Source organism: Dendronephthya gigantea, unplaced genomic scaffold (genome assembly GCF_004324835.1).
Source record: "Dendronephthya gigantea isolate DGI-Jeju-01 unplaced genomic scaffold, DenGig_1.0 000026F, whole genome shotgun sequence".
NCBI lineage: Eukaryota > Metazoa > Cnidaria > Anthozoa > Malacalcyonacea > Nephtheidae > Dendronephthya > Dendronephthya gigantea.
In genome coordinates, this window is record NW_021163036.1 from 1,485,253 (window position 1) to 1,497,633 (window position 12,381).

Here is a 12,381-nt window from a genome sequence, read left to right on the forward strand (position 1 = left end):
TATATTTCATGATTTGCATAAACAAATTTATACTTCAAAGCAGGCAATTCAATTTTTTAGGGTACTACATATACATCGAAACATCGTCACCTCGTCAGCCTGGTCATGTTGCCAGGATCGAAAGTGGCTCAATCACTCCGACCACAGGGACGTCTGGGAAATGTTTAGCGTTTTGGTTCCATATGTATGGACCCGATGTTGACACTTTGAGTCTCTACACTAATACCCAAGGAACACTGAAGAAGTAAGATTTTCTTTTTCTTCTTCCCCGTCTTGTGGGAAAGCAAGGAATTGGTACCAACACTTTATGGGGTGGATTTCTAAAGCTTGTCAAATATGTTTTCGAATACCTGGAAATCATTCTTGAACTAATCCTGTATCCTAATCCCATAATCTTATTTTTTGGGATCATCCAATGCCTTATTAATCTTATTCCTTGCGATTATCCATAAACTAACCATTTCATCTCATTCTAAAGGATTTGGAGTCGAACTGGTACTCATGGTAACTCATGGCGTCAGGCACGCATAACTCTCACTAGTACCCAAACCTTCTCCCTCGTATTTGAAGGCAAACGTGGTAGTTCCTACCAAGGAGATATAGCTTTGGATGACATTACGTTAGCGGATGGGAAATGTTCACCTGCCAAATTTTGTGACTTCGGTGATGATTTTTGCCACTTTACCAACAGCAAGGGCGATCAATTCGACTGGACTCGGACTAAGGGTAGCACGGGATCTCTTAATACTGGACCGTCAGTCGACCATACCACCGGCACAAAGAATGGTAAGTGTTCATGATTCAAGATATCTCAAACGTGGTGGTCCAGTGTAGGTAGTATTCTACAATAAGCTGTCGTGGTTTGTGTCTGAACTACCTGAGAAAGATATCTCAAACGTGGTGGTCTAGTGTAGGTAGTATTCTACAATAAGCTATCATGGTTTGTGTCTGAACTACCTGAGAAAGATATTTCAAACGTGGTGGTCCAGTGTAGGTAGTATTCTACAATAAGCTGTCGTGGTTTGTGTCTGAACTACCTGAGAAAGATATTTCAAACGTGGTGGTCTAGTGTAGGTAGTATTCTACAGTAAGTTGTCGTGGTTTGTGTCTGAACTACCTGAGAAAGATATTTCAAACGTGGTGGTCCAGTGTAGGTAGTATTCTACAATAAGCTGTCGTGGTTTGTGTCTGAACTACCTGAGAAAGATATCTCAAACGTGGTGGTCCAGTGTAGGTAGTATTCTACAATAAGCTGTCGTAGTTTTTGTCTGAACTACCTGAGAAAGATATCTCAAACGTGGTGGTCTAGTGTAGATAGTACTCTACGATAAGCTGTCGTAGTTTGTGTCTCAACCACCTGAACTTTTTATATATGTCAAAATTATTGCTTTTACTGCGTAGGTTATTATGTTTATATCGAGACAAGCTGGCCACGAAAAAAAGGTGAAAAGGCATGGCTAGTGAGTCGGACCTATCCTGCTGCGCCTGCAGGCAAATGCCTGAACTTCTATTATCACATGTATGGATCAGACATCAATCTACTTCATGTGATAGTCAAGCCAGATTCGGCTCCATTTGGCATCAGCGTCTGGAACAAGACTGGCAATCAAGGCGATGTTTGGAGACATGGTCAAGCGACAGTAAAATCCTCAAATCAATTCAAGGTTCGTAAATGGCTTTGGCTTTTCCAAGCATGACACTGTCTTGGAATCTTCACCAATTGCTTATTATCTTGTGTTTTCTTTTGAAGATCTACTTCGAAGGTGTTGTTGGAAAGAGTTACCGAGGTGACATCTCTTTAGATGATATTTGGCTCGACGAGAAGCCGTGTCCACCTGCTGGTAGTTGTACATTTGAGCTTGGTTTGTGTACCTGGCAGAATCAACAGAATGGTAACAACCAAACGATACAAGATGAATTTGACTGGACGCTCGGAAGTGGTAGTACTTGGAGCTATTCCACCGGTCCATCAAGTGATCACACAACAGGTTCTGCATTGGGTAGGTACTAGCGTTAAAACGAGTGTTTAGATGATTGTAAATTGATGGTTTAATAGGGCACACATTACGTTGGAAATGAAGAAATGACAGTCTAGGATCAGTATGACTGTATGAGGCTATAAGAGCAAAACACCGTAAAATTTGAGTGAAATACAGCAGCTCAGATGGGAACAACAATTTTAAACTGCACTGACCTTCTGGTAACTGTCTTATACGAGCTTAAGTCATAATGCAGGATACGAATTAGGAAAAAGATGGCCGTAGAGTCTCTGAGTCCAAGGTTGTTTCTTTCTGTTTAGGGAAATATATTTTCATTGAAACCTCGTCACCACGGAGGAATGGTGACAGAGCCATACTTGAAAGTGATATGATCGGGAGAACGGCTGCAAAGTGTTTCAGTTTCTGGTACCATATGTTTGGATCGAGCATTGGAGCACTTAATATTTATATCAGAGATACTTCGGGAAATAAGAGGTGTGTATTCGGCTACGGGTCAACAGAGAGGTATTAAGAATTGTGCTTCACAACTTGTTATCTTTTTGCAACATTTTTTGAGCGAAATCTTTAAAAATTGTCAATGAAATTTTCATTTGTGTTAAATTACATAGCATGATGTTAGATGCCTCGTAATTTGCAGTTGAATATTTACGTTCACTAGCCCTGAAAATTTAATTTCTTTATCCAGACTCGTGTGGACCCTCAAAGGTTCGCAGGGCAACGTTTGGAAACAAGGCGAGGTGACCTTGAGCAGCAAAAAACCATTCCGGGTGTTGATCGAGGGAGTTCGTGGCACTAGTTACACTGGTGACATCTCCCTGGATGATATGTTCTTCCAAGATGGCAACTGCGTCGGTGTATGTTCGTCTGTGGTGCCTACAGCTAGGGTTAACTGTGGCTACTTTGGAATAACAGCCGCAGAATGTATCACGAAGAGGGGTTGTTGCTATGACACAAGTATACCCTATGTTCCATATTGCTTCTTCCATCCAGCTACTTGTCAGTCAGTGAATGTGGCTACTCGTGTGGCTTGCGATCCGAAAACAACAATAACATCTCAATATCTTTGTAAACAGAAAGGTGAGTGATTTGCAATATCTACAATCCTGAAACATGCATACATAGCCATTGTGGCGTAGAGCGGTAGATGCGTAACACACTTGCATTGCTTGTAATTCAAAAGAAAGTTAAATTTTTAAAAAAGTAGCATCCAACGAGTCATCCAACAGGTCATCCAACGAGTCATCCAAGTCAGATTCAGCTTTTCAGAAAGTACTCTTCAGAAAGCCAACACGCTTAAAAAGTTTTCAGTTGGTTTTATTTACGCCTTTTCTATTCGCCAGGTTGTTGTTATGATAATAGCCAAAAAAATTCTATCGTTTGTTTCAAACATCCTCGGCAACCCACACCATTCCCTACTTCTCCCCCTACAAAACGATATACCACCCGCGGCGTTTTACCTTTTGAATGCGACTTCGAGAAAGATTGGTGTGGATGGCTTAATGACAATGATAATCATATAGACTTCCAAAGACAAAGTGGCAATACACCTTCGGTCCAAACTGGACCAAAGGTTGATCATACATTTGGCACTAAACAAGGTAGGATGTTATCATCGTCATCATCATCATCTCCATCGTGTCGTCATCATCATCATCATCATCATCATCATCATCATCATCATCATCATCATCATCATCATCATCATCATCATCATCATCAGCGTCGTCGTCGTCGTCGTCGTCGTCGTCGTCGTCGTCGTCGTCGTCGTCATCATCGTCATCATCATCATCATCATCATCACATCATCATCATCATCATCATCATCATCATCATCTATCATCATTATTACCACCACCGTCATCATTACCCCGTAGTCATTACAACGTCGTTTTCCTCTCAAGGATATTATGTGTATATCGAAACATCATTCACCTCGGCAAACGATACCGCGATGCTTATGATGAATGGTCCAACAAGCAGCAATGGTAAACTAAGGTGCTTACAGTTTTGGTACCATATGTATGGTGCCCATGTCAACACCTTATCTGTCCATATAAAACCTGAGAATAAGAAAATTCAGTCTCCAATCTGGAAAAAGACAGGCACTCAGGGAGACCAGTGGCGATACGCCCAGGTGCAAATAAACACCACGGCAGCGTTTAGCTACAGGGTTAGTACGGGTATTTGTGTGTACGCAAGGATGTCGTTATTTTTACAATATTTTTGTGAAGCCGGGGAGTAAACCCAAATTTTCATTATCTATTACTAGATCGTGTTCCAGGCGACGGCAGGCTCCAGTTTTCAAGGAGACATTGCCTTGGATGATATCAAATTTCCCTTCCATGAGTGTCCACCTATGCGTAAGTTTTAAAAAATCATGATGTTTAGCTTTCCACATAAAGTTAGTTTAGTTTAGGTTTCCTTCTGCAGTATCACTGGATCAATAAAAGATGATCCTTACTGGACCTCTAGGAAGAACAGTTTAGAACTGATAGAGCTATCCAGTATAAATAAAGTTAGTTTAGTTTAAGTTTCCTCCTGTAGTAACACTGGATCAATAAGAGATGATCCTTGCTGGACCTCTAAGAAGAACAGTTTAGAACTGATAGAGCTATCCAGTGGAAATAAAGTTAGCTTAGTTTAGGTTTCCTCCTGTAGTCACACTGGATCAATAAGAGATGATCCTCACTGGACCTCCAGGAAGAACAGTTTAGAACTGACAGAGCTATCCATCAACATAGCCTGTAAATTTCTACCATTTTATCACAGCTGAATGTCAATTCGAATCGGACAAGATCTGTCGCTACACACAAGATGCTGGTGATGATTTCGACTGGACGCGAGGAACTGGGGGAACAGCAAGTTACGATACAGGGCCAAAATCTGATCATACTTACGGAACTGATCAAGGTGAGGTTAAATTGATCAAGCTGAGGTTAAATAATAACCATCATGATGCCGAGCAGATTGGGTCTTTCTTCACGTCCGATTTATTCTTTTCGTTACAAAAATTTCTAGCTCTGAGTTTCTCTGTTTTTTTAAGGTGGCTACATGTACATTGAGACAAGTTGGCCCAGAAGGACTGGTGATAAAGCTCGACTTGAAACACCGCTGTACAAACCAACGTTTGGATCGTGTGCTCGTTTCTGGTATCACATGAGAGGCGACAATATTGGTGTGTTGAACGTTTACATCAAGAAGGGTGGTGTGCTTGGTAGCCGCGTTTGGAGCGACAGGGGAAACTATGGTGATTTATGGATGAGAAAGACATTAAGCGTTACCAGTTCCCAACCATGGAAGGTACAGTGGTTGATAAGTGTTGATAAGTTGAGATGGTAATTTTGGTGATGACGACAATGATATTTTTGTGCCAATGATGATCTGGTTAAGTGTGATGATTATATTGATTATATTGATGGTTAAGTGCAAGCATGATGACCTTAAGAAAATTGTACATCCAATATTTTTTCTATAGTTGGTATTCGAAGGAGTTCGAGGAAGTTCGTACACAGGCGATATCGCTCTGGACGATGTTAAGATCAGTACGGATGGAGAATGCCCTGTACTTGGATCCTGTGACTTTGAAGATAATTTCTGCACGTACAACAACGATCAAAACGATGATTTCGATTGGGAGAGACATATTGGTGAAACTTTCAGCATTGGAACTGGGCCAAGCAAAGATCATACATACAAAACCACAGGCAAAGGTATGGATTTCCCTTTGAATAACCTTTCATGATCAGCGGTTCTTTCTGGAGATCTCGTAAGGATCGTGTCTTATTGATCATCTTAAATAGGTCACTATGTATACATCGAGACCTCTCATCCGCGTCTGCCGAATGACAAAGCATGGTTGGTAAGCGATATCTTCAAGGTTGACCCAACATTCAAATGGTGCCTGAAATTCTGGATGCATTTGTATGGTGATACCGTGGGGAATCTTAACGTGTATATTGTGACCAACATACTCAAGCCAACCCAGGATAAATACTATCGAAGAATATTTACCATAACCGGGAACCATGGCGATAATTGGGTGTACGAACAAGTGGATATAAGCAGCGGAAAAGATTTCCAAGTATGTTTGTCTGACACGCACATTCAAAGTGCTATATTCATTCAAAGTTTTTTAATCATTCAAAGTGTAGTTTCAATTTACTGTGCCTTTCAAAGCTAGTTATAAAAGAGTATTTTCACACTCCTTCCTGCGACTGTTTTTCACTTCACACTGAAATGGTACATTTGTTTCCAGATCAAATTTGAAGGTGTTGTCGGCAAGCAACCGTCTTACAAAGGTGATATAGCTTTGGATGACATCGTCGTTACCCCGGGACAGTGTCCGGCAGCTAAACCCACCTCCACACCCAACCCCTGTGCCATCAAGTGTAAGAGCAACACGTGTGTCTCTGCTAATAAGATTTGTGACTTTGTCAACGACTGCGGTAGCTCTGATAATACGGACGAGAAGAATTGCGGAACATGCGACTTTGAGAACGGTAAGATTACTGCGAGACCTTCACACACGCGATATTTCACACGCATTTGCGCTGCAAATTCACTGCAATCTCACTGGTTATAACGTATATAAATACGTCATTACGTCAATTATAACACGATTTTGTTTAAAGGTGTTTGCGGTTGGAATAACACCAGTAATGGTGTTTTCACCTGGAAACGCGGTCAAGCTGGAACCCCTTCGAAGAATACTGGACCAGCGGTTGATAATACCAAAAGTAAGTGTACTGTGATGTACTGTACCATGGTGTGGTGAGGTGGTCTTTAGTGTGGTGCTGTGTGGTGCTGCATGAAGTTTTGTGCTGCAGTGTGAAATGCTGTAAGGTAGAGTGCGGTGGTCTTTAGTGTAGTGTGATGCTGTGGTATAGTGTTAAGTACTACATTGCACTGTGAAATGTTGTGATATTGTGATATGATGGTGTGGTATAAGTTTTGTTGTACAGTTAATCTGTAGGTATTATCTCTATTGTGTTATTTGTATTCCAATATTAGCAAAAACCATTACGCAGACATGTCTCTGCCTTCATTGTATACTAAATAGTCTTTCCGTTCTTCTGCAGAAACGGCTCAGGGTTATTACATGTACGTAGAAGCCTCCCGAGGTAAAGCCTACCATCTTGCCACACTGGAAAGCCCAGTCCTTCAACAAGCGTCTTCAACCTGCGCTTTCAACTTCTATTACCATATGTTCGGCGCTGGCATCGGCGAACTCCGTGTGTACATCGTTGTTGCTCGGAGATACACGTTATTATGGTCCTTATATGGAGATCAAGGTTAGTGGAGTTTTCGTAACTTTCATGATCAGGGAAACTTGGAGCAGACTAGTTCCACTGCAGATGAATCGGTAAATAGAAATGCAATTTGGAATTTGGTCGCAGGTTCACACCAATCTTTTTCCTACTCAAGGTAACAAATGGAATCCAGTCAGTTTACGTCTCGGCCGACGAAAAACTCCGTTCAAGATTGTCGTGGAAGCGGAACGTTCGTATTCCTCCTTTGGTGATATAGCGGTGGACGATCTGTCGTTTGCATTTTGCAGTTTCCCGCAACCACAATCCTCCTGTTCCAGCTGGCAACATACTTGTTTGAACCGCGCATGCGTTGGTTCGAACAGAGTGTGCGATATGACGGATGATTGCGGTGACAACAGTGACGAAATTAGCTGTGGAGGACAGACACGGTTAGCTTTTTCTTGCTAATGCTAACCCATGTCCAATCTATCCCCTCCCCTCCCCCACTTTAAATATCTTTCAGATTTCAAAATATGTCGAGTTTAAGTTATATCAAATCAAGAATCATTTAAATTTAGATCGATTTAAAAAACTGCGATAGCACTTGATAGCGCTCAAAAGCTCCTGGTCTTGGAACGCATTTGAAGGTTTCATGCAAATTGTAAAATTAAATGATGTTGTTCTTCAGGTGTAACTTTGAGTGGGCCAGGTGTATTTTCAATGATCTGAAAGACGATGATTTTGATTGGACACGACAGCGAGGCTCGACACCTTCTGCCGCAACTGGCCCATTGTTTGATCATACATACGGGACTACAGCAGGTATTGAATGCCACGTCATTTGAATAAACGTACAACCGTCGCAAACCCAATTTGTAGTCTTCTTCCTGCATGAGTTTGAAGTGTGCTTTCTTCAATAGACCTTTCTTATAATGACGTCAAACGCCGAAAGTCTGATGTTACACGAAATGTGATTGGCTCCACAAACTATCGAGCCAATCAAACTTCGTGTAACATCAGACTTTCCGCGTTTGACATCATTATGAAAAAGGTCTATTCTGTGCTAACAAAATCGGATCGTGTGTACAGACCTGAACGCTGTTCCATTTGATTAGGCTATTACCTCTTCACCGAGACATCCTGGCCGCGAAAGCCTGGAGACCGAGCGAGATTAGGGACGTATTACAATTTTGCCGCCATAACTGACAACACTTGTCGCATGCGGTTCTACTATCACATGTGGGGAGATCATATTGGTAACCTGAGCGTGAAAGTTCGTGATACAATTGGGGGACCTGAGACTACACTTTGGATCAAGAATGGTAAAGTTGGGAACTACTGGGCTCGAGCTGACGTCGTGCTCAAGAGCGCCAAGGATTTCCAGGTATTTCAAGGGATAAATAATCAAGGTTTCATCTTGTAGTAACACTGGATCAATAAGAGATGATCCTTACTGGACCTCTAGGAAGAACAGTTTAGAACTGATAGAGCTATCCAGTATAAATAAAGTTAGTTTAGTTTAGGTTTCCTCCTGTAGTAACACTGGATCAATAAGAGATGAGCCTTACTGGAACTCTTGGAAGAACAGTTTAGAAGTGATAGAGCTATCCAGTATAAATAAAGTTAGTTTAGTTTAGGTTTCCTCCTGTAGTAACACTGGATCAATAAGAGATGATCCTTACTGCACCTCTAGGAAGAACAGTTTAGAACTGATAGAGCTATCCAGTATAAATAAAGTTAGTTTAGTTTAGGTTTTCTCCTGTAGTAACACTGGATCAATAAGAGATAATTTTAACTGGACTTCTAGGAAGAACAGTTTAGAACTGATTGATCGGTCGATAAGAAATTATTCACGCTCAGCTTAGCTGATTATGTCCCGATTATGGCCAAAATTAGTATTGTTTACTGGATAACAATATTTTTTTAGGTAATATTCGAATCTGTCAGGGGAACTAACTACCAAGGCGACATCTCTATTGACGATGTATCATTTACACTCTTCTGTAAACGTGGACGTGCCTTACCTACAGCCCCACCTACATCCCCCCAACCCACTACACCTGGACCTTGTGGATCGGGGCGTTTCCAATGTAAGAGATCCAAGGAATGCATATCAAATTCGAAAATCTGTGATTACTGGAAGGATTGCTCGGATGGTACTGATGAAATGAAATGTGGTACGTTGTGGAATGTGAATTGTGTCTTTCAAATTCTCCAACATGATTTGGTTTCACTTTGAGTAGAAAGCGATCAAGCGCCTAAACGCAAGAGACTATTAGTACAAGCCTTCAAAACAAGATTTTAGATCTGATGATTATTCATCTTTCACTTTGTGCAGGACCGTGCGACTTTGAAAATCCAGACCTCTGTGGTTGGAAAGATATAAGCTCTGGTGAATATCAGTGGTGGAGAAATAGAGGGACAACACCATCACACAAGACTGGGCCGAAAGTCGACCATACCTGTGGAAATAATTCATGTAAGTTAATGTGTTAAAAATATTCCCTAAACCTAAACTAGACCGCAAGGAATCAATGGGCTGCTTTGCTGGTTGTGTATTTTCTGTGGGATTTTTTTAACCTTCCTATTGCAAGCGGTTTATCTTATCACTTGAAAGCGATTGATTAACCCTATTTAACCTTTCTTTCTTGGGAGACAAAATGTTATACTACAGTGGTACTTTCTTTCAAGCGTTTTCCCCATTGGATTGGTCGTGCATATTAAATCTCGGATTCTTTTATGCATTATCTAAATCCGAATCAATACATTTAGGTCATTACATCTACATTGAGGACGGCACTGGATCAACCTTCCAAGTAGCAAACATAGAGAGTCCGGTTATTGGAAGAACGTACCAGACGTGTACTGTTCGTTTCTATTACCATCTTTATGGCACATTCAGTAAAAACAGTTACCTCTGGGTTGGCCTACGTTTTGGAAGTTCAAAGTCGTACGTATGGTCCACGAATGGTGACCAAGGTGATAAATGGAACAAAGGAGAATTTGGACTTGGATCTGTACCTGCAGGTCAGGAGTGAGGGATTGTTTATTTTACTTATAAACTCTTTCAACCAAGTCGCGAAACATTTTTGATCTTAAAGTGCGGACACTTTAGTTTCTTTTAGAGCAACTTACGATTTTCTTTGCAGAGTAATTAGACCCCTAGAAAGATGTAATAAACGAGCATTTCTTTACAGGAACCAGGATATCATTTGAGGCTCGCAAACCTTGGACATTCTTTGGAGCGGCGGACATGGCCGTTGATGATGTGACCTTCATAAATTGTGGTATACCAAAGCCAAGGACTTGCTTACCCGGGGAGTTCAAATGCATAAGACAATTTTGTGTTTCACCTGATAGGGTAAATGCCATAAGTTTTTTACTGCATTTCTAGAAGGACAGTTTAAATTTTAGTAAAAGCTTGTATCCTTAGCTACAGGACATGAAACTTTACTAAGGTAGAACTATACGATGAGTAAGCAAAGTTGGGTTTCCTCCTGTGGTAATACTGCATCAATAAGAGATGATCCTTACTGGATCTCTAGGAGGAGCAGTTTAGAACTGATAGAGCTATCCAGTATAAATAAAGTTAGCTTAGTTTAGGTTTCCTCCTGTAGTAACACTGGCTCAATAAGAGATGATCCTTACTGGACCTCTAGGAAGAACAGTTTAGAACTAAAAAATATATAAATCAATAAAGTTATTTTAGTTTAGATAAGAGATGTTTTTGATGCTTAATTCGGTAGCCAGAGTTGAAACATAAGGTTATCATAGTTTAAGACTGTTTCTCATCCTAGATGTGTGATTTTGCGAACGATTGTGGTGATAATAGCGATGAGACGTCTTCCGTCTGCCAGAGCTATCCAGGTCGTTGTAACTTTGAGAAGGATACATGCGCATGGACCCAAGATGTTGGTGATGATTTTGACTGGCGCCGAATGAAAGGCAGTACCTGGTCATACCAAACTGGCCCAGGACGGGACCACACGTTCTGTAAGCTCAATCTTTAACACAATTCAGCTTTAAAATGATGCTTCTAAGGCATTTCCTATCGAAGTTGTCCAAGGAGCGTTGATGATGAGAAGTCATTAATAAAGCCCCTGGAATTTTCTTTCATTACCTTATAACGCTATTTTCTGCATTTTTGTGCCAAATATGATTGTGTCACAAAATCGTGACTAAAGGCTAGTTTCCACTCAGGAAAAATCTCCTTTGGATCAGGACGGACAGAAAAATTTCCTTTGGCCGCGAGTTCTCAGGCGGCGTTTATACAAAGGAAACTTTCCTGCCCTGTCCGATCCAAAGGAGAATTTTCCTGAGTGGAAACTAGCCTTCAAGTCGCACAATTTCTGTTAGCAAAGCTTTCACATCTCATCTGAATAGGTCAGGATATACGGAATAATCTATGATGCTAAAAGAGTGTTGACTAATGTATTTCTGTGTGTTTACATTTCTTATCGTAGCAACTCCACAAGGCAATTACCTTTACATCGAGACCTCCTATCCACGAAAAGCTGGCGAGAAAGCCCGCATAAGCAGCCCGGTTATCAAGGTGAAATCGGCAACAGATAACTGCAGATTGAGGATGTTCTATCATATGTTTGGCAAGGATGTCAATTCGTTAAATATTTACCACAGAGACGCCGTAGGAGGAAAACTATCTATTATAAAGACGATTATAGGTGAGAGATTTAAGCAACTGGTTTATGTTAACTCCTGTTTTCTCCAAATAAAACAAAAGATTAGGAATGCACAGTTGCGTAGAGCAGTTGACAATAAAAGAAACAATGTAATTTGTCTGAAAGTAGATTGAAAGTCATGTTTTTACGTACTCCAACAGGCGACCAAGGAGATGTCTGGCGACGTTATGAATCAATTAGTCTGTTTAAACCAACTCCATTCCAAATTGTGATCGAAGGAGTCGTAGGACCAAGTTATCAAGGCGATATTGCCATTGATGATATTTCATTTACAAAAGGATGCATCATTGAATCCACCACGACACTAAACCCCACTGGTTTTACTGTTCCAACTTCTGCCAGCTGTCAACTGGGACAAATGAGGCAAGTTGGGGAGGAGAATTGTCTCACTGTCATCATCATTATCATCATCATCACCATCACCACCACCAT

The 12,381-nt window shown here is 41.0% G+C and overlaps 1 protein-coding gene across 1 annotated transcript in view; it reads left to right on the forward strand.

Annotated features, from left to right (window-relative positions):
• The window catches only part of LOC114523029 (MAM and LDL-receptor class A domain-containing protein 2-like), a 68,945-nt gene that overhangs the window by 35,603 nt on the left and 20,961 nt on the right, over positions 1-12,381 (forward strand). Inside the window, exons 63-88 of the mRNA XM_028543834.1 lie at positions 61-244; positions 479-786; positions 1,402-1,664; positions 1,751-2,000; positions 2,300-2,474; positions 2,686-3,077; positions 3,341-3,598; positions 3,902-4,170; positions 4,270-4,360; positions 4,770-4,910; positions 5,044-5,300; positions 5,476-5,710; positions 5,801-6,081; positions 6,256-6,499; positions 6,632-6,736; positions 7,079-7,291; positions 7,425-7,698; positions 7,938-8,071; positions 8,365-8,633; positions 9,177-9,426; positions 9,588-9,728; positions 10,022-10,276; positions 10,447-10,610; positions 11,047-11,242; positions 11,713-11,931; positions 12,090-12,312. Of these exons, the coding sequence (XP_028399635.1) occupies positions 61-244; positions 479-786; positions 1,402-1,664; positions 1,751-2,000; positions 2,300-2,474; positions 2,686-3,077; positions 3,341-3,598; positions 3,902-4,170; positions 4,270-4,360; positions 4,770-4,910; positions 5,044-5,300; positions 5,476-5,710; positions 5,801-6,081; positions 6,256-6,499; positions 6,632-6,736; positions 7,079-7,291; positions 7,425-7,698; positions 7,938-8,071; positions 8,365-8,633; positions 9,177-9,426; positions 9,588-9,728; positions 10,022-10,276; positions 10,447-10,610; positions 11,047-11,242; positions 11,713-11,931; positions 12,090-12,312 (5,791 nt within the window). The remainder of the gene's footprint in view (positions 1-60; positions 245-478; positions 787-1,401; positions 1,665-1,750; positions 2,001-2,299; positions 2,475-2,685; positions 3,078-3,340; positions 3,599-3,901; positions 4,171-4,269; positions 4,361-4,769; positions 4,911-5,043; positions 5,301-5,475; positions 5,711-5,800; positions 6,082-6,255; positions 6,500-6,631; positions 6,737-7,078; positions 7,292-7,424; positions 7,699-7,937; positions 8,072-8,364; positions 8,634-9,176; positions 9,427-9,587; positions 9,729-10,021; positions 10,277-10,446; positions 10,611-11,046; positions 11,243-11,712; positions 11,932-12,089; positions 12,313-12,381) is intronic.